Source organism: Melanerpes formicivorus, unplaced genomic scaffold (assembly GCF_026170545.1).
Source record: "Melanerpes formicivorus ecotype bairdi unplaced genomic scaffold, bMelFor1.0.p_v2 SCAF_45, whole genome shotgun sequence".
Classification (NCBI taxonomy): Eukaryota; Metazoa; Chordata; class Aves; order Piciformes; family Picidae; genus Melanerpes; species Melanerpes formicivorus.
In genome coordinates, this window is record NW_027142397.1 from 887989 (window position 1) to 909032 (window position 21044).

The following is a 21044-nucleotide window of genomic DNA, read 5'->3' on the forward strand; positions in this document are numbered from 1 at the left end:
CAGGAGTCTGAAACCATTGCAGAACCAAGGCCCCTGCTTGGCATTTTGAACACAGCTCAGCTTTCAGTGCTGCTGTTGGCCTCTCTGGAACGATTCAGAGGGACAGAATCAGCTCCTAAAGATGTGGAAGGAAGGAAGATTCTAGGAGACAAGGGAGGAAACCTTCCTTCCAAGACCTCCCAGGTTATCAGGGTTTGCCAACCTGATGAGCCTGGCAGTGCTCTGGCTGGCCAAAGCTGCTGCAGAGCCAGCTGGCAGCTGCTCCCCCCAATCCCTCCTGCCTGTGGGGAGGCAGCGACAGAGCCATGGCTGAGCCCCCCCAGCACTGCCAGCTGGGGCACCTCTGGGGGAACCTCCCCCAGCCAGGACCTGCCTGCAGTGCTGCACCCAGGGGCTGCTCACCTGGGTGGCACATGGACACTGAAGCACATTTGGAAAGGATGGAGGGAGCTCTGCCCTGGCTGGGAGCAGGGAGCCTGCACGGGCAGAGGTGACAGAACCATGGAAACCTGGCCCGGGCCAGGCGCTGACGCAGGCCCTGTGCCACCCTCGGGGTCAGGGTGACAGAAGAGGCAATTCCTGGAGGTGTCACTTCTGCTCCTTTCAGGAAACTCAACCTTCTCTTCTCTTTTCTTTCAATAAAAGGCTTCTGCACACAGAAGGTCACAACATGGACCCCCCCACCTCCCCCACATGGTGTGGGCCCCTGGCAGGGCTCCAGTTGATGGAAAGGGCAGGAGCCAAACACCCACAGAATGGTTTGGTTTGGAAGAGACCTTAAAGCTCACCCAGTTCCAACCCCCCTGCCATGGGCAGGCACATCTCCACTAGCCCAGGCTGCTCCAGGCCTTCAACACCTCCAGGGAAGAGGCAGCCACAGCCTGCCTGGGCACCTGTGCCAGGGGCTCCCCACCCTCACTGAAAGGATTTCTTCCTCATCTCCAGTCTCCAGCTCCTTCCTCAAGCTTCAACCCATTCCCCCTCTCCTCTCCACACAAGCCCTGGTCCCAAGTCCCTTCCTGGCTCTCCCTTTCAGGAGGAGGCTCTAGCAGTCTGCTGGCAGACTGGAAGAGGCTTCTGCACCTTTCAAAGGGTCTCCAATGACAGCAAGTCAGCAGGCACAGGGGAGTGAGCTCCTGAGCTCCCTGCCCCGCAGCAGTGAGGCTCTGGGAAGCGCTCTGGGAAGCCTGGGGTCACCTCTCTGTGTTTGGCTGGGACGGGGCATGGGGAGGCCGGGATGGGGGCGCCGGGACAGGGCTCAGGGCTATGCTTTGGGCTCCAAGAGCACAGCTGGTCAGCCCACAGCACTTTCCTGATGACCACTGACCGGCTCCTGGCCCAGCCCAGCAGGACACCAGCTCCTTTCCTCCCCGGCCAGCTGCCAGCCCGCCCTGCCGCCTGCCTCCCCAGCTCCTCTGTCCCTGGGGCTGTAACCAGAACCGCTGCCGAGAAGAGCAGGGCTGGGGGCTAGGGGGCTGTGCTCGGCGTGCAGGCAGGAAGCAGAGCTGAGCTGAGCTGAGCTGAGCTGAGCTGAGCTGCTCCCGACCAGAATAGAAACAGGAAGCCAGGCCGCAGCGAGCAGGGCGCAGGCTCCAGCCCGGCTGCAGCAGCGGAGCCTCGGCAGGGCCTCGCCGCTCCTGGGCAAGGCGAAGGGCTCCGGGCTGCTGCAGCCTGCCTGGGGAGTGTCCTCCCAGGCACCAGCCTGGAGCAGCTCTGCTGCAACCCGGGGGAAGGGCTGGGAGGAGAGGAAACTGCCACATGGACAAATAGCTGAGCAGCCCTGAGCAGCAGGTGAAAGGCATGAAGCACAGCACCAGAGGAAGGTTTGGGCTGGAAGGGACCTTCGAGATCATCTTGTTCTGACCTCTCCCACACCACCTGGGTGGCTGCAAATCAGGGTAGCTCTGTGAGCTGCACCCAACACTCCCCACCATGAGCAAAATCAACAAGACACTGACAGAAAGGCAGAGCCCTCTGGAGAAGCCACAGAGCAAGGATGGCCACCACCCCCCCCCGGGAAAAGCTTAGGCAGAGGAGCCTGGGTCAGGCAATAAAACCCTTCCAGCTCCCTTCTATCACCACACCCTGGGACAAACACAGCAGAACTTGGGACAGAAAGCTTCAGATCAGCACACACTGGAATGCAGCATCTCTCCAGTACCTGTGTTTCAGGTACTGGGCTCCTCAGGGCGAGCCTCCAGGTGCTGGAGTGCTGCTCTGCATAGCCACTGCCATGCCCAAGCAGCACAGCATGCAGCTCCCCTGCTTTGAAATGCATACAGCACTAATCCCTCTCTTAAGGCAAGCAATAAGCCAAGCTCAAAAGGCCAAATACAAACCAAACACGGGCAGGAAGAGCCACATGGAGAAAGAAGAAAGAAAGGAGAGCTTGCAGTGCCCAGCAGATCCAGCTGGATAAGGCTCTCTTCCCATCCTCCCCCCCCCAAATTGCCCAAGTGATTAATTTTCAGCTCCAGGAATTTTTAGGGAAGCCTTCATTTGCTGGGCTGCACCTCCCTCCTCATCCACAGCAGCTCAGACACAGACTTTTGCTGCTTTCCAGCCTGTTGCATTGCTTGTTTTCAGGTCAGAGGATGCAGCTGGCAGAGCTCAGCTCTATCCCACTTCGGGCACCAGAGGCCAAGCAGTGCTTCCCTGACAGCCTCCAGCACCCACAGCCCTTCCTCCCTTCCCTGAGAAAGGGAGAGGCAACCAAAGGAGGAGACCCCACAGCTGCTGGGGGTATTCACAGGAAGGCTCCTTCTGCACAGGCCAAACTCTGCAGCCTCATTCCTCTTCCTCCTCCCCAAACTTGGACTCTGCTGAGGGCGTGCTGCAGAGCCCCACGAGCAGGAGGCACCTGCCAGAGTCAAAGGTGGATCAGGAATTGGTCTTGAGCTGCTCAGAGTCCTCTCTGCCACCGAGAAGGCACTTTTCAGAGGGGGGGAAATGGGAGCTGAACCAAAATGAAGAGCAGCTGAATAAGCAAACCAGGTTGCCAATAGTGCAAACCACTGAGATCAGAACAACTCCCACAGCAAACCAAGACAAAAATAAGCTGCCCAGGCCAGGGATTTCTCCCCAGGCTGCACAGGACCCTGACCCAAACTCACTCAGCACAGTCTGGCCTGGGAACCCTGAAACTTCTGCCCCAGTCTGCTCCGTTCCCTGGAGCAACCCAACACAACCTTCCTACTTCAGGGCCTCCCAAAAGGAGTCTCACCCTGTGCAGAACCTTCTGCACCAAAGCAGTGCTGGAAACAACCCTGCTCTCACAGAAGCCTGGAGCTCCACTGACAGCAAACCTGCCCTGAAGACATCCCAGCAGGTCCAGTGAAGAGCAAGTACAAGCCAGTGCACACTGCTGCCAGCTCAGTTCTGCTTTGGAAATGGCTTCTGGGACCAGCCTGGAAGCAGACACCAGCCTCTGTGGCTGGGAAGGTACAGCCAGCCTGGTGTGTGGCAACCATCACCTCAGTGCTCTGCTCCTCATCCATCCCAAAGACATCAGGAACCCACACTCAGCTCCTGCAAGGCAGCCCACAGGACACACTGGGGCAGGATGTGTTTCATAGAGGCACAGAAGGGCTTGGGTTGGAAGGGACCTCAGAGACCATCTGCTCCAACCTGCCAGCCACAGGCAGGGACACCTCCCAGCCAGACTTGGTTGCTCAGGGCCTCATCCACCCTGACCTTGCTGCATGATCCACAGCAAAACACAAAACTCCTCCCAACAAACCTCGAGACTCCAGAGGGCTTTGCAGCAGAACTGATTTGCAGTCCAAACCCAAGCAGCTGACGTCCCAGCACCCTCCTGGCTTCTCCTCTACTTGCTCCCAGCACCTTCCACATCCAAGCAGAAGGTGATTAACAGTCCCACAGACTCAGAACCCAAGCCTCAAAAGGTAAAGACACTGAATAAACTGCAGACAACTTGCCAGCCAAAATTCTTTGCTAGGGAGAAGAGCAGAGGGAATCTCCTGGGGGGAGCAGGTTTGTACTAAGGATCCCTGCTCCTCTATTACAGCCAGCCACAGAAGGCTGCACTTCACTTCTCCCATACACAGCAATCTGAGTTTGGTTTAGCTGCAATCCTGACAGAGACTCCCTAGGGAAGCAGCAAATCCTTCAGAGAAGCTCTTCTCCTAGGCTGCTGGAGGAGGCCAGCAGCAGCCAGGACCCTGGCAGGGAGGCATCACTTGTGGAGGATCAGTGAGCCCAGGTCAGCAGCAGCAGCCTCCACAGCCCAGCCCCTCAGCAGCCTCCACAGCCCAGCCCCTCAGCAGCCTCCACAGCCCAGCCCCTCAGCAGCCTCAGGAAGGGAAGAAGCAGCCAGGGACCAGGCCAGAGCAGGCTGCAGCAGGAGCAGAAATGGCAGAGCAGCCACTCTGGTGCTTGCAGGTGGCAGGAGGAAGCATTCAACAAAGCAGGGATCTGAACCTTCTGCTGCTCCGAGTCTGAATGTGGCAAAACTGCCAGGGAAAAGTTTAGTTAGTGACACAAAAACCATTCCTGGGAAGGTACCTTGAAGGCTGCCAGAACATCAGTGTGACATCTGCCAAGCAAAGCCACAGGAGTTGAACAACTAGGAGGTCAATCAGCACCTCCTGGCATGGGACAGGATCAGCCCAGGCAGTGTTCTCCCCTCTGCTGCTCAGAGCTCCAGTGTCACAGCTGGTGTGCAGCACTCCTGTGCAAAGGCCAAAGCCCTGGGAGCAGGAATCCAACCCTTCCTAGGAACTAAAGAGCAGGAAGCAGCTTCTCCTGCTGGAGCTGCTCTCTGTTTAATTAAAGATGATGCATGGCACCACTGGCACCAATTCCAAGCTACCCAGTGAGCTATTCCACAGTGCCCACTGAGGCTTGGCAGAGGGCTCACAACTCCACAAGAATTAAACCACCACAAACCACACTTGTGTGAAGTGATACAGAACCAAGCAGGCATCCAGGAGTCCTCCCAGCCAGGAGACTTTCTAAACCAGGCAGAGCTGCCTGGCAAGGGCTGAAGGGATCCTCCAGGAAGGCTGCAGGGGGACTTCTCATGAAGGTGTAGAGCCAGGCCAAGGGGGAATGGTCTGAAGCTGAGGCAGAGCAGGGTCAGACTGGAGCTGAGGGAGAAGTTCCTCAGCAGGAGGGAGCTGAGACTCTGGAACTTTGCTGTGGATGCCTCCTGCCTGGGGGTGATCAAAGCCAGGGTGGATGAGGCCTTGAGCAGCTGAGTCTGGGGGGGCAGGCTGGAGCAGATGAGCTCTGAGGTCCCTTCCAAGCTGAGCCATTCTGGGATTCCATGGTTTAAGCCTTTTCTCCTGGATCCCACTCCCCCACAGCAGAGCTGAATCTCTTCCCTTCCACTGCTTGGCAAAAGGCGAAACTTGAGAGGGGCCAAATCCTTTTAACCACAAGGTATAAAACAAACTCCCACGTGGTGCTGAGCAGGAGCCACTTCTGCTAAGCAGAGCAACTAATTCCTATAATCTGAGTCAGAGGGAGCTGATTGGTAGGATTCATTGAGGCTCCATCAACAAGGCCATGGAGCAGGACTTCCAACCGTTCCCAGCTACAGCAATTGCTTCAATTACTTCACTGCCTTCACTCTCCCTCCTTTCTTTGCCAGCAGATGGTCACATGGAAGAACTTGTGGAGAGGCAGAGTGGAAAGAAACATGCTATTTAGCAGGACTTTTTTTCCCCCCCAGGCCTCAGAACAAATTAAATCTTTGTAATCAGGGTCCAAAAGGAAGGGGAAGAATAATGTATTCACAAAGGGAAAGCAAGAAGGAAGCAACCCACAGCCGCTCCCATCAGGGGGCAGGACTAGAATCACTTGGGGTCTTGGGGGACAATTTGTCCCCACCATCCAGAAGGATTATTTCAAGGGGCTCACAACAAAGCTGTTCTCCTTGCTGAGAGCAAAAATAGCTTTGCTCCATGCTCAGCTCACCCTCCTCTGGCCAAGGCAGCTGCAGCTCAGGAGCCTGCCTCAGCCGGGTGGCCGAAGGAACAGACTAAAGGGCCTCATGAAACAGTGAACTCTCACTCTCTTCCTACTGCTTACAGCCAAAGTGAGCAGCAAAATCAGGAGCCCAGCATCTCAAAGCCTTCCCTCCAAGGCAGGCCCAGGCTAGCTTGTGCCAACTAAACTTTCAACCTTTCTCCATTTGCTTGACCAAGCTTTAACCCAAAGTTTAACTGTTCTGCCCCCAGACCTGCTGGAACTCCTCTCACACCCAGCTGCTTCCTGTGCACACAGCAAACAGATTCAGAGTGCTAAAGAAAGTACAATTCTCCATCTGTCAAGGAAGGAGCTGTCTGTGAGTGATCTTCCTCACTCCAGGGGCTAATAAACTTGACTTCTGCACCAACTGTTCAGTCCAACTGGACCAAAGGAGCTCCAATCAGCAGCAGAAGGATCCAACAGCTCAGAAAGGGAACTGTGCTGCCCCTCTGCCACCAGCAGGGCAGCAACGGGCTGGAGGAACAAGAAAGTCAAATAAAAATGAGAGACCTCCTCCTGAAGGTCAGGGTCTGCTCTGCCAGCAACTTCAGGCACTGCAAACAGAAAGCTCAAGCAGCAAAGAACTCTTTTAGCCAGAACCTGCAAACCAGAGCACTCAGGGTTAAACCTGCCTCTCAAATCCATTACTTTTGTAAATTACATTTAATCTCCAGTGGGAAGCCAGAAGCTAATGACTTAGTAAAAAAGCACAGGCAGCCTCCATCATTCCCATTTCCATGTGGAATACAACCAGTGCTAATTTCTCCTGCTGTGCTTCTGATTGCCCTCACCCCGCTCCCCCCCAGCGCAGCTCAGCACTCACCGGCAGGCTCGAAGGTCTGGACTGAAGATTCAGGTTCATCTCTTCTTGCCCTTTACTGGAAGCCATTGAGGGAGCAGATGATGCCTGGGACCCAAATGAGTCTTGAGATAACTCCTGAAACACCAAAAAAACACCAAAAACCCCACAAATGGGAATACAGAAAGGCTCTGCTGGGCTCCTGCTGCATTCCCACGTGGGATTGTGTGTGCTTGGCCACAACAGGAAACAGAGCGCTGGAGCCGGCACGTCCACGGCTCTGCAGGACACTCACTGCCCAGCCCAACTGCAGCTCAGAGCTGGGAGCTGAAGGCTAAAACCATGGCAAAAATTCTCTGCCTTTCCCTTGTTAGAGATCCTGAAGAGCAGAGACTGTCCTGGGAGACTGCTCACTTAGCTTCTTGATCTCGTAACGTCTCAGGCCAGCTCCAAGTCCTTCATTACCCAAACAGGGCAGGTCCATTAAACTCTTTAACTTCTCCAAAGCTGCCTTTGATGCCCTGCAATGGCTCCTGAAAGGTCCCAGCTAGCTTTTCACACAGCTATTAAAATATCATTAAGCCTCGCTGAAAATAAATCAGAGAATCATTACAGACTGGTTTGGGTCAGAGGAGACCTTAAAGATCAGCCAGTTCCAACCCCCCTGCAGTGAGCAGGGACAGCTCCTACCAGCCCAGGCTGCTCAAGGCCCCAGCCAAGCTGGCTTTCAACACTGCCAGGCTTGGAGCCTCCACAGCTTCTCTGGGCAGCCTGGCCCAGAGCCTCACCACCCTCCTGGGGAAGAACTTCTCCCTTATGTCTCATCTCAGCCCGGTCTGAAGCCATCACCTCCTGTCTGTCACCTTGGCCTTCACAAAAAGTCCCTTTCAGAGATTAGAAGGAAACCAACACAGTGCCCAGGAACAAATGAATGAATTTGCTTCATGGTTTTAGCTTCAGTTCCAGGCCCTTGCTGCTTGATTCCTCCTCCCTAAAGCCATGCTTCACATTTAAGAGCAAACTCTTCTGTCACCATCTGTGTGTCACTGCAAACTCTCTTTTGCTGTTGCACTGAGCCAAGGAGCTCTGGAGGCCACCTGGAGAACCTCCACAGACCACAGCAGGAGAACCATTCCACTAAGAAATCCTTTGGACTGGCACTGCCTGGCAGTGGCACTGCTGTGTCACTGTGACCTTCAGACCTGCAGTGTGAGCCTGGCTTAGCCTCTCACCACCACCACCGAGATCACAGAGTGCCTCTGGTTGGAAAAGACCATTGAGACCACTGAGTCCAACCACTCTGACTCTGCCAAGGCTGGTGCTAAACCACAGCCCTCAGCACCACATCTCTGCCTCTTTTACTCTGCCTGGCTCAGAGCTGGGCATGGAGGGGAGGTGCATCTCACACCCCAGCCCCATCCACAGGCTCCTCCGTGCCCTGCTTGCGCGGCTGGAGGAACTCAGCCGCTTCCAGATCACATCCTGAGGGCAAAGCCAACTGCTGCCAGGCCAGCAAAGCTCTGGCCCTGCCCAGGGGCTGCTGGGGTGAAGCAAAGAGAAGCCTGGGCTGGGCTGGGCCGTGCCTGGGAGAGGCACAGCTCCGGCCACGGCACCCAGCGCGGCACAGCCGGCAGCGCCGGCGGCTCACCGCTGTGCAGCTCAGCCAGCTGCCAGGCCCAGAGGAGAGGCTCTGCCCAAGCCCCTCTCACAAAGGAGGGAAGCAAGCAGCAGGTGACCCACCTGAGGAGGGGGGAAGCGCTGCTGGGAGTAGGCAGCCTGCTGCTGCTGCGGCTGCGCCGGGGGGTAGGAGGACGGCTGCTGGGAGAGCGCCGAGGGAGCTGCCTGCGCCGCCTGCTGCTGCTGGTAGGGAGACTGCGCCTGCTGCTGCGAGTAGGGGGCCTGGCTCTGCGGGTGCTGCTGGGCAGGGGGCTGCTGCTGCTGCGGGTATGGAGTGGGGGACTGCTGATGGGGCGGCTGGGACTGCTGCTGGGAGTAGGCAGGCTGCGACGTCTGAAGCTGCGGAGCTTGAGGCTGAGGCTGCTGCTGCTGCTGATACGAAGGCTGAGAGTGAGGGGTCTGGGATGGAGGCTGCTGGGAGTATGGAGGCTGCTGCTGGGGATGAGGGCTCTGCTGGTTGTAGTACGGGGTCTGGCTTTGCTGCCCATATGCACTGGGGCCCTGCTGTCCGTAAGGAGGCATCTGTGGGAGGAGAGCAGAGAGTCAGAGCAGCTGGGGAGGTGTTTTACACACACACAAAGGTTCTGCTCAGCGAAAGAACAATCAGAGACCTGTACAAAGCAGTTCCCTGGGAATGCACTGGAAATGCCACTGCCTGGACGCTTCCCAGGCCACAGCACAAGTCACCTGTGCATGGCATCTCCTGGTAGGACTAGACTTTTAGCAGACACCATTGTTAAGGCTTTAGAGAGCCCTATCCAACCACCCTTCAGGCTCAGGGACACTGAGAGGGAAGGCTGCTTGCTCCAAGCCTTCAGGATCCTGCAAACAGTCCAGCAGGAGCCACTGAACCACACAGAGTCCAAAGCGACCTGGAGTCATTTCTCCTGCAAAGCAGAGCTGTGTCTTTACCAGAACACAGGGGAAGAACATCTTAGCCTTCCTTGCTGCTTATTTTTCCCTTGAGTCAGTGCTCTGCCATTGCCTCTCTTGGAAGCAGTCACTCCACAGGTCCTTGATCCCACCTGGATCCACAGAGCCTGAGGAAACTCCCTGGCACTGGAGCAGCTGCCTGCAAGCTGGCAGGAGGTGATCCCACAGCTTGTGGCTGCCCTGCCTGCCCTGCTGTGACCAGACCACAGAAGCTGGGGTGCTCTACCTGCTGTGCATATGAGATGCTGCCCATTGTACTCTGCGTCCTGCTTTGCATTCCCATGGGATATCTCTGAGGAGTTTGTGGCCCATATGGCTGTCCTGGGTAGCCATGTCCTTGCTGGGGCCCTGCCTGAGGTCCCTGTTGCTGAGTGTAAGGGTTGTTTCCTCCATAGGGCTGAGGCCTCATCTTCCCCATCTGATCCATCGGGCTTGAAGGCTGCAAAGCAAGCGCAGACACGTGAGGCCCACCCAGCCACAGGGGAACCTCTCCCAGCTCCCCCACAGCCCCAGCAGAAGACATCAACAGGTGCAGAGAAGCAGAAGCTCTTTTGTCTCTCCTCAGGTGCTAAATGCCACAGATCCCTCCTGCCCTCCAGCAGGATCCCTGCTGCCCTCCAGCAGGATCCCTGCTGCCCTCTCCAGCCTCGGGCTGCACAAGGCACAAACCCGACCACAAGCTGTCACTTCCCGCTGCCAGCTCTGCCCTGGCCAGAGAGCAGCAAAGGAGGGGAGAAGGATCATTAAGCAAGATTAATTATCAGTCCAAGTGGCAGTTTGACATCCAGATACTCCACCAGCAGGTAGGTCCAGGCTGCAGATTCCCACACTCACAGCCAGCCCTGCTCCCAGCACGTGGAACCCCAGGGGCTGTCCACTTACACTTCTGCATCTCCATGAGCCCAGCCTGGCATGGGAGCAGCACTGGGCACTGCTGCAGCCCCTCACACACCCCAGGCTGCAGCCCCTCACACCACCCCAGGCTGCAGCCCCTCACACCACCCCAGGCTGCAGCCCCTCACACCACCCCAGGCTGCAGCCAGCCCCTCACAGCACCCCAGGCTGCAGCCAGCCCCTCACACACCCCAGGCTGCAGCCAGCCCCTCACACATCCCAGGCTGCAGCCAGCCCCTCACAGCACCCCAGGCTGCAGCCCCTCACAGCACCCCAGGCTGCAGCCCCTCACAGCACCCCAGGCTGCAGCCAGCCCCTCACACCACCCCAGGCTGCAGCCAGCCCCTCACACATCCCAGGCTGCAGCCCCTCACAGCACCCCAGGCTGCAGCCAGCCCCTCACAGCACCCCAGGCTGCAGCCCCTCACAGCACCCCAGGCTGCAGCCCCTCACAGCACCCCAGGCTGCAGCCCCTCACACACCCCAGGCTGCAGCCCCTCACAGCACCCCAGGCTGCAGCCAGCCCCTCACACCACCCCAGGCTGCAGCTCCTCACACCACCCCAGGCTGCAGCCCCTCACAGCACCCCAGGCTGCAGCCCCTCACAGCACCCCAGGCTGCAGCCAGCCCCTCACACCACCCCAGGCTGCAGCTCCTCACACCACCCCAGGCTGCAGCCCCTCACAGCACCCCAGGCTGCAGCCCCTCACAGCACCCCAGGCTGCAGCCAGCCCCTCACACACCCCAGGCTGCAGCCAGCCCCTCACAGCACCCCAGGCTGCAGCCCCTCACAGCACCCCAGGCTGCAGCCAGCCCCTCACACACCCCAGGCTGCAGCCAGCCCCTCACAGCACCCCAGGCTGCAGCCCCTCACACCACCCCAGGCTGCAGCCAGCCCCTCACACCACCCCAGGCTGCAGCCCCTCACAGCACCCCAGGCTGCAGCCCCTCACAGCACCCCAGGCTGCAGCCAGCCCCTCACAGCACCCCAGGCTGCAGCCCCTCACACCACCCCAGGCTGCAGCCCCTCACACACCCCAGGCTGCAGCCAGCCCCTCACAGCACCCCAGGCTGCAGCCCCTCACACCACCCCAGGCTGCAGCCAGCCCCTCACAGCACCCCAGGCTGCAGCCCCTCACAGCACCCCAGGCTGCAGCCAGCCCCTCACAGCACCCCAGGCTGCAGCCAGCCCCTCACAGCACCCCAGGCTGCAGCCAGCCCCTCACAGCACCCCAGGCTGCAGCCCCTCACAGCACCCCAGGCTGCAGCCCCTCACAGCACCCCAGGCTGCAGCCAGCCCCTCACAGCACCCCAGGCTGCAGCCCCTCACACACCCCAGGCTGCAGCCAGCCCCTCACAGCACCCCAGGCTGCAGCCAGCCCCTCACAGCACCCCAGGCTGCAGCCAGCCCCTCACAGCACCCCAGGCTGCAGCCCCTCACACACCCCAGGCTGCAGCCAGCCCCTCACAGCACCCCAGGCTGCAGCCCCTCACACACCCCAGGCTGCAGCCAGCCCCTCACAGCACCCCAGGCTGCAGCCAGCCCCTCACAGCACCCCAGGCTGCAGCCAGCCCCTCACACACCCCAGGCTGCAGCCCCTCACAGCACCCCAGGCTGCAGCCCCTCACAGCACCCCAGGCTGCAGCCAGCCCCTCACAGCACCCCAGGCTGCAGCCCCTCACAGCACCCCAGGCTGCAGCCCCTCACAGCACCCCAGGCTGCAGCCCCTCACAGCACCCGAGGGGACACCATGCCAGAAATCTGTCAGCCTTGCAAGTCAGCTGCCTGAGTTCCAGGGCAGGCAGGGTGAGATGAGTGAATGACTGCAGCTTTCCCAGCATCTCCTCAGCTGCACTGCCCCTGCCTGGGGCCACAGCAGAGCAGGACTCCAATTCCTGGAAAGAGCAAGCACGTCGGAAGGCAGCCTGGGACCCAGGCAGGCTCAGCAGCCCATCCCCACCCCAAAGCAGGACTCTCCTGTAGTGACCTCGGAATGAATCCCAGGCACAGTCCTTAACCTCCATCACTTGGGCTGAATGAGAATCGTTGCCTGATCTCCTGATGACCTAACTAATGTTTTCCACCAGATCTCCATGACAATGGCCTCTCTATTACACCATCCCTTCCTGCCTCTAGCCCCGGGGTGGTGTTTGTACAGATCCACCCTCTCTCCCCGGCTGAGATCAGGTGCGTGAGGAGTGGCACTGCAGGCCTGCACAAGCCAACGTCCCACAGATCCCACTGGGACCCCCAAGGAATCCCGGAGAGCAGAGCAGTGTCTGTTATGTCTGCAGACTCCCCCCATCCTGGGAGGGAAAAGCCCTGGGTGCAGTGTGCTCCACTCAGCAAATCCTGCCCCAGCAGCCAGCACAGCTTGGAGCCCCAACACAGCCCCTGAGAACATTTGTCTGACCAGCTGTCTGCTGCAGCTTGCCTGCCAGCAGCCAGCCCATGCCAAGCAGCAGGGAGCTCGCCGTGGCCCTGTGGGGCAGCAGGAGCTGGGCCCTGGCAGGGAGTTTCAAGCCAGCAGGGAAAGCTCCCTCCCCACGCTGGCAAGGAAGGGCTGCCCAGGCAGCTCAAGCTGGGCTCCCTTAGGCCAGCTTCACTTCATGACAGACCCCAGCACGGTGGGGCTGGAGGGGACCTCTGGAGCTCACCCCATCCACCCCCCCTGCTCCAGCAGGGCATCCACACAGGCAGGGGAGGTTGGAATCCCTCCAGAGAAGACTTCACAACATCTCTGGGCCTGCTCCAGGCCTCCAGAATCACCAAGGCTGGAAGAGACCTCAAGGATCATCAAGTCCAGCACCCTTAGAGGAAAATGTTTTCCTTAACTTGCACCAAGATGGCACAGATCAGCCAAGGGCCAGGGCCAGGGCCCCTCCAGCACTGCCCCTCAGCCCTGCACACCCCTGCAGTGAGGCTGCTCACAGCTGGCCATGTGTGTGGCACCAGTGGGGTGCTTCCTAGCAAGGCAGGATCTAGCTGCCCTGCCATGCTCAGCTGTGCTGCATGTTCCTGTTCCCATCCAAACTGACACTCAAGAAGGGAAGTTTCATGGCTCGTGTTCAAGCTGCCATAGATGCTGCTATGGATAGGGGCTGCAGGATGCTAATAGAGGCAGAGGCTGCAGGAGCTCAGCAGAGGAAGGCCAGAGAAGCCCTAGAGCCCTGCACCCCCAGCACAGGCCATGCACCCCAGGCAGTGTCCACCCAGGGGTCTGTGTTTGATGGCTGCAGCCTGAACCCTCAGAGCTCCAGTGGCTTCCCTCCTGCAGGGCAGCACCCACGTGGAGCTCTCCTACACCCTCAGGGCTGCAAGCTGTGTTTACATCTTTCCAGCAATTGTCCCCAGTGCTCCCAGGAGTCTTGCCCTGTGGCTATCACCTTAGATTCAGGACATCTTTTCCCTCCCCACATCCTCTTCTTTGGCAGGAGAGGTGCTCCCCAGCCCCTAGCTTTTGGTCAAAGCCCTCTCTCAGCACCCCCTAAACACACAGCACCTTCCTCTTCTGCCCCTTTAAGACATCCAAGATCAGACTGGCTGTGGCCCTGGGCAGCCTGACCTAGCTGGAGGTGTCCCCTCTGAGGGTCCCTCCCAACCTGTGCCATCTGTCAAACTTGGCTCCCTGGGGTGGCACTTCAGCAGCTTTTGCATCTGCTTCCTCCACAGCCCACTAGCAAGGGCAGCTCCTCAACCACCCTCCCTGTTCAGCTGCCTGGGGTTTTGTTTTTCACAGCCCCCCACACGCTGCCTCCTCTGCACAGATTGTCTTGCCTGTGGCCACCCCCAAAGCCAACCTTATCTTCAGGAAGGAGAGAAGCAAAGTGCAGCTCCACTCCTCCATGGCTCCCCCAGGAAGTGTTACAACTCTTCAAAACCTCCCTGAAACATTGGAAGTGGCTAAGCACCCATGGAAAAACCAGAGGGGAAAGAACAAGGCTCAAACACCACCCCCACCCCACCCCAAACTCACTGCCAGGAGGCGACCGAGCCGTCACCGTGACCGCTCAGGGAGCGGTACAGGAGGTGCCTCCATGCCTGCAGCTTTCAGCTGCCACTCTTCCAGGAGGCCTCAGCACACCGAGGATGCTGCAAACAACCCTGAAGATCCTCACTCCAAATTACAGCCTGGCAGATAACGTTCTGTAAACAGCAGGCACGTAAATGCCAATTAATCTCTAATGAAGATACGATTTCCTGCAGGCACTCCTGGCTCCTCACGAGCCAACAGCTGACTCCTGCTCCTGGGGCTGCCCTGGACAGCTCAAACGCTTCGAGGCACCGCTGCTCCCTTTCAAATCTCCCACCGAAGAGCCACGTCCCTGCTGCTGCCGGGGCCGGGGCCGGGGCCGGGGCCGCTCTCGCCTTAGCGGCTCCGAGAGGCTACCGCCGGGGAGGCCACTTCCATCTCCCAGGTTAGAGAACTCCACGTGCCCCAAGAAGCGAGCCGCCAAGCTGAGCGGCAGGGAGGCAGGGAGGGAGCCGGGCGCGGGCTGGAGGCTGTGGGGGGAGCAGGGGAGCGCCGCGGCTCCGCCTGGCTCCCAAGAACACTTCAGGATAAATAAGGAAATACCAAAGTCTGCCTGCAAAAGGCTGGAGATTCTTCTGTGGGCTGATAGATGGGAAAGCCTTTCAATAGGAAACCACAGGAGTAGATTACTGTGATTACACTTCAAAAGCAAAGGCCCTGCCACAGAGAGACATAATTGAGAGAAAGTGTTGCTCCTTGATCACTGCAGTCCAGACCCCCTGCTTCCACAGCCCTGCACTCAGAGAAGCTGCCTCCCTTCTCCCTCCGGGCTGCGGCTCTCCGCTGGTTTAGAACGCAGCTAAGTACCCAAACGGAGTCCTGTCACCTGGCAAACCCTCCCGAGGCAGCGATCTGGTGTGGGGGGGGTGATGGAGGTGACCCCAGGCCAATGCTCCAGAGGAACTGCTGAGCTTTCGAGAAAACTCAAAGGGCTTTCCAGCCTCAGAGCCAGCCCGAGGGCAGCTCAAACTGCAGGGCGCAGAAGCTCCCCAAAGCAGAGTGTCAGCGATGTCAGACCCCTAAGAGCAAACAGCACTTGGAGCCCCAGCGAGGCTGCACAGCACCATCACCTCCCCTGACCAAGCAAGGAAGCTGCCAGGCAGAGCAGAGGATTCCACAAACTCCCTTGGCCTCTCGAACCAAGAGCTCGGCTGACCTGGAGGGGCCTTGCCTCACGCTCCCTGCAGGGAAAGGAGCAAAGGGAAGAGGCAAATCCCATGCTGGAAGCAGAGGCCAAACGCTGCACAGCCGTACTGGGAACTGTGACTCTGCCTGTCCCCAGCTACCCGGTGCTTTGCTGCAGGGGGAGGATCACCACCTGCCGAGCTCCAGCCGAGCTCCAGCACCACTCCACCCCTGGCAGCAGCAGGCGCTGCCCACGACTGCTCCCCCGGCCCCCCTCAGCCCCAAGAACCTTAGAAGGGCCAAAGCAATGCCCAAGGCAGGCCCTGAGCTCTCACCTCGGCGCTGGGATCCCCTCCCAGCAGAGCTGCTGTCCGTTTGCCCGTGCTCAAAAATAATCAAAAGCATTGCTGGCTGCTTAACCGAGAGAAGCCCTAATTGATTCCCACAGTAATTAACCTGCATTTTACCTCGGAGAGTGGTAGTTAAGGAAGCCGGCACTGCTATTTATAACTCATCTCAAATTGAGGGCAGACTGCCTAAAATCTAACACATCCCAGCTGTACTCCTGTTTGAACTGGGGCCAAGGGAATTTTTTAAAGCAATCTTGGCACCGAATGAATGACACCAACAGGCTGAGCTCGTGCGCTCTGTTGTGCTGACGTAGCCGCGGAGGTGGAAGGGGAAGGGGAAGGGGAAGGGGAAGGGGGGGCGGCGAGCCGCGGTCCCTGTCTTCCCAGGCCGCCGCACGGCGCAGGGCCCCGGCCCGGGGCAGCCCCGCGAGCGGCCGAGGCAGGAAGAGGCTTTTCCGGCGGCACGCCCGGGAGCGCCCGCACCCGGCCCCGGGGAGCGCCCGCACATGGCCCCGGGGAGCGCCCGCACCCGGCCCCGGGGAGCGCCCGCACATGGCCCCGGGGAGCGCCCGCACCCGGCCCGGGGAGCGCCCGCACACGGCCCGGGGAGCGCCCGCACACGGCCCCGGGGAGCGCCCGCACATGGCCCCGGGGAGCGCCCGCACACGGCCCCGGGGAGCGCCCGCACCCGGCCCGGGGAGCGCCCGCGCCCGGCCCGGGGAGCGCCCGATCATGGCCCCGGGGAGCGCCCGATCATGGCCCCGGGGAGCGCCCGATCATGGCCCCGGGGAGCGCCCGATCATGGCCCCGGGGAGCGCCCGATCATGGCCCCGGGGAGCGCCCGCACATGGCCCCGGGGAGCGCCCGCACACGGCCCCGGGGAGCGCCCGCACATGGCCCCGGGGAGCGCCCGATCATGGCCCCGGGGAGCGCCCGCACCCGGCCCCGGGGAGCGCCCGCACATGGCCCCGGGGAGCGCCCGCACCCGGCCCGGGGAGCGCCCGCACATGGCCCCGGGGAGCGCCCGCACCCGGCCCGGGGAGCGCCCGATCATGGCCCCGGGGAGCGCCCGCACCCGGCCCCGGGGAGCGCCCGCACCCGGCCCCGGCGGGGCCGCGGCAGGCAGCGCCACCGGCACCGCTCCTGGCACCGCTCCTGCCTGCAAGGCCTTGGACCTGCGCCCGCTGACCCAGAACGGGCCAGGCACAGATGGGCAGAGACCCCGGCAGCAAGAGCGCCGTGCCATGCTATGCCATGCTGTACCATGCTATGCCATGCCGTGCCATGTTATGCCATGCTATGCCATGCCGTGTTATGCCATGCTGTGCTGTGCCATGCTATGCCATGCTGTGCCGTGCCATGCCATGCTGTGCTATGCCATGCCGTGTTATGCCATGCTGTGCCGTGCCATGCTATGCCATGCCGTGCCGTGCTATGCCGTGCCATGCTGTGCCGTGCCATGCCGTGCCGTGCTATGCCATGCCATGTTATGCCATGCTATGCAGTGCCATGTTATGCCATGCTGTGCCGTGCCATGCTATGCCATGCTGTGCCGTGCTATGCCGTGCCATGCTGTGCCGTGCCATGCCGTGCCGTGCTATGCCATGCCGTGTTATGCCATGCTATGCAGTGCCATGCTATGCCATGCTGTGCCCTGCCGCACGGCCCCGGCCAGCGCCGCCATTGTCTGCCCGCCCCGGTCCACAGAGCGGTGCTGGCCGGCCCTGGCAACACCGAGACCGGCGGCAGCTGCCCCCCGAGCCCCCAGCGGAGCCTGCAGGCCCCCGAGCCGAGGCTTGCAGAGATGGGAGGGGATGGAGTGGAGCCTGAGCAGGGCAGGGTGCGGCAGAGCAGGGAGAGAGTGGCACAGGCTGCCCAGGGAGGCTGCGGATGCCTCCTCCCTGGAGGTGTTGCAGGTTGGGTGAGCCCTGGAGCAGCCTGGGCTGATGGAGGGGTCCCTGCCCACAGCAGCAAGAGCCTAACCTGCTGGTGACACCGAGAGCAGCTCAGGGCTAGGACCTGGGCTCCACTTTCCCTGCCCCTTTTCCAGCACGTTCCACCCTGCTGAGGAACACCACCCCGGCAGGGGAACCTCCAGGTGAGGCTCATGGCAAAGGGAGAGGGCTCTGTCTTGATCACAAAGCTGCCAAGAGGCTTCAGCTGAGCGTTGTGAAAGGCCACCCCAGGCAGAGGGGAGAGGCTGCCCTGGCTTCTGACACTTCCACCACGTTCCACATCCCCTGGAGCCCCCAAGAGCCTGGGCTGCCACGAGAGGCCAAGGCTGGGCCAGGTTTTGGAGGTGCCAACATCCAGCACCATTAGCACACCACATCCACACTGCCTCTGGGGACAAGGGCTCTGACCTCTCACCTCTAAACCCTCTCCTCAGGCTAAACCTCTGCCCTGGTTTCACGGTCAAAGGGCACTGTGAGAGCTACACTGCCTGCAGCAGCCAGGCAGCAGGGCTGGGGTAGGACAAACCATTTCTCCAGGCACTCACCATCAGCAGGCTGTGATAGACGTGGCACTGCTTGGGCAGGCAGTGCCAGAACCTGGGAGGCAGAGGATACATCCTGAACAGGAGCTGCCACCGAGGCTCCCAGCCCCCCCAGCAGCTGGGCTGCAAGGCTGAGGCAGTTGAGTCACCTGCAGCCTCTCCCAACCATGGCAACGCTGTGACATCAGCGAGGGAAGCCCACAGGCAGGGCCAGGGGGCAAGCCCAGGGGCTGCAGCAGGCCTGCTCCAGCCACAGGTCACTCTCCTGCCCCAGGCTGGCACTTCAGACACTTTGTGTCTCCTCAAGCTCCAGGCACAAGTGACTCCAGCTCCTCCACACCCAGCCTGGGGAGCTCCAGCTGAGCAGTGAGCTGCAGCTCACAACTGTTCCCCTGCAGAGCCAACAAGCTTCGTCCTCCAGCGAGGAACTCTTTCATCTGATCTATTTAAGGTGCAACTGCCTGGGCTAAGGTCAATAGCCCAGCCTGAACTCTCTGCCTTTCACAGCCTTCTGAAGGGCCAGGGCACTGGGTCACACTTCACTGCCTCTCTCCCTGTGGGGGTCTGCTGTGAAAGACAGGGAAGAGGCTGAGGGGAAATGAAGATAAAAGGATGCTCCTGGGTGGGTGAGACGGCCCCAAGAGGCAGAACACCTTGCAGCCCCACGGTGAGCACTGCACTGAAGCCTCCCATGCATCTGGCCAGGACACAGGCAGGGAGCTTCACCAACACTGGCAGCAAGCTTCACTTCCCTTTTCTCCTTCCCCTCCCTTTTCAAGCTTGAGAAATCCACCAACTTCCCTCAGCACCAGCAGCCCAAGAGGTGCAGCAGTGCTCAGCACCCAGCCTCCAGGCCCAGCCATTGCTCCAGCAGTGAGGCAGCTCAGGGCTGCTCTGCCTCACCCCCTGAACCTGGGGTGCCAAGCCACAGGCTGTGGAATTGGTTTCAGGGTTCCAAACATCACCCTCTGGAAACTCGCAGGAGAAAGTGAGTTACTGAGAAACAAAACTCACTCATGCCCACAGCTCCCACAGCTGAATGCACAACCAGGAGGGGACTCCTCAGCAGCAGCATCCCCATGCCCTCAGCAGCAGCATCCCCATGCCCTCAGCAGCAGCATCCCCATGCCCTCAGCAGCAGCATCCCCATGCCCTCAGCAGCAGCATCCCCATGCCCTCAGCAGCAGCAGCCAGTGGGGATTCAGTTACTGGCTGCCAGAGCACTCAGTTTCAGTTCTGCAGCTGGAGGGAGGCTGGATTTCCTTCTGACTTTTCCCAGTAGGTCAGAGTCTGACCCCAGCCACTTTCTATTCCTCTGATCTGCTGTCACACAGGCCTCAGGGGAATGCACAGAAGGAACACTGGGCACTGGCTGAACCTCTTCAGCCACCTGCTCTGAGCAGGAGTCACCTGGGGCTCCTGAGGAGTTCAACCCAGGAAGCACCTTAGATCATGTCACTCCTTTCACGGAATCCCAGCAGGGCTCAGGCTGGAAGGGAGCTCAGAGCTCCTCTGCTCCAACCTCCCCTCCATGCCCAGGGACACCTCTCAGCCAGACTCAGCTGCCCAAGGCCTCATCCAGCCTGGCCTCGAGCACCCCTGGAGGGAGGCAGCCAGAGCCTCCCTTTATTTTTAGAATAAACCAAACCAGGTTGGAAGAGACCTTCAAGACCACCGTGTCCAACCCATCAACCAATCCAACACCACCTAATCAACCAACCCATGGCACCCAGCACCCCGTCAAGTCTCTGCCTGAGCACCTCCAATGACGGCGACTCCACCACCTCCTTGGGCAGCCCATTCCAATGGCAGCCTGTGCCAGAGCCTCAGCACCCTCCTGCTGAAGGCTTTCCTCCTCAGCTCCAGCCTGAGCCTGCTCTGCCTCAGCTCCAAACCACTGCCCCTTGGCCTGGCTCAGGCACCCTCATGAGGAGTCCCTCTGCAGCCTTCCTGCAGGATCCCTTCTCTCCTTTGGGAGATTTTCTGTAGATCCAGGAGCCAAAGTTCCACCAGTGGAGAAAAGCTGAGCAGGTTTGCTCCCAGCAGCCACAGGGGGAACTCTGCCTCCCTGGCTAAACACAGCTCAGTAATTACCCTATTAACATTTCCCAGCAAGAGGCCAGTCCACACATCTCAGAGGACTTGCCCAAGCACCACTCTTGCTAATGCTCTTCAAACTGCTTGAAGCTGCCCAGAGGTTTGCTTACAGGAGGTGTCGTTGTGGAAGGAAATCAGCAGAAGGTGGTGAGCTGGTGGAGAGCCCAAAGCAGAGCCCCAGGCCTCAGACCCTCACTGCCAGCAGCACAGGTGCCAGGCCTCCTGCCCAGCCCCAGCAGGGGCCTGGGGGTTTGCTGCTGGGGAGGAGCTGGGTGGGAAGCTGCTGAGCCTGGCTGTGTTTTAAGCAAAGTGCATTTGTTGATCTCATCTTCCCTTCCCAGCCTGACTTTAAGCCCTCCTTAACAAATTCAACAAATCCAGCTTATCCAGGCCCTGGATTACAGCTCCTTTCTTCAGTCAGTTGTTGTCTCTGACACATGGCCCCCTGCTTATCACACCACATTAGGGGAGCCTCTCTCACGACCCTCCAGAGAACATTTCACCCCCCCTGTATCTAAAGACAACACTCAGCTGGCTGCCTGCACTGCTGGGGCCCTGCTGGAAGGCAGCAGCTCACAGCAGCAGAGGCAGCAAGGTGCTCCCCATAGCAGCTCCTTGCTCTGGCCAAAGGACTCAACCTGAGG

The 21044-nt window shown here is 59.9% G+C and overlaps 1 protein-coding gene across 2 annotated transcripts in view; it reads right to left on the reverse strand.

The window, feature by feature from the left end:
- ARID1A (AT-rich interaction domain 1A) overlaps positions 1–21044 on the reverse strand; it is a 61544-nt gene that overhangs the window by 24360 nt on the left and 16140 nt on the right. For both annotated transcript variants that reach the window (XM_068159015.1, XM_068159014.1), the window contains exons 2-4: positions 9630–9842; positions 8534–8992; positions 6818–6931 (exon numbers count right to left, since the gene is read on the reverse strand). In XM_068159015.1, coding sequence (XP_068015116.1) covers positions 6818–6931; positions 8534–8992; positions 9630–9842 — 786 coding nt within the window. The remainder of the gene's footprint in view (positions 1–6817; positions 6932–8533; positions 8993–9629; positions 9843–21044) is intronic.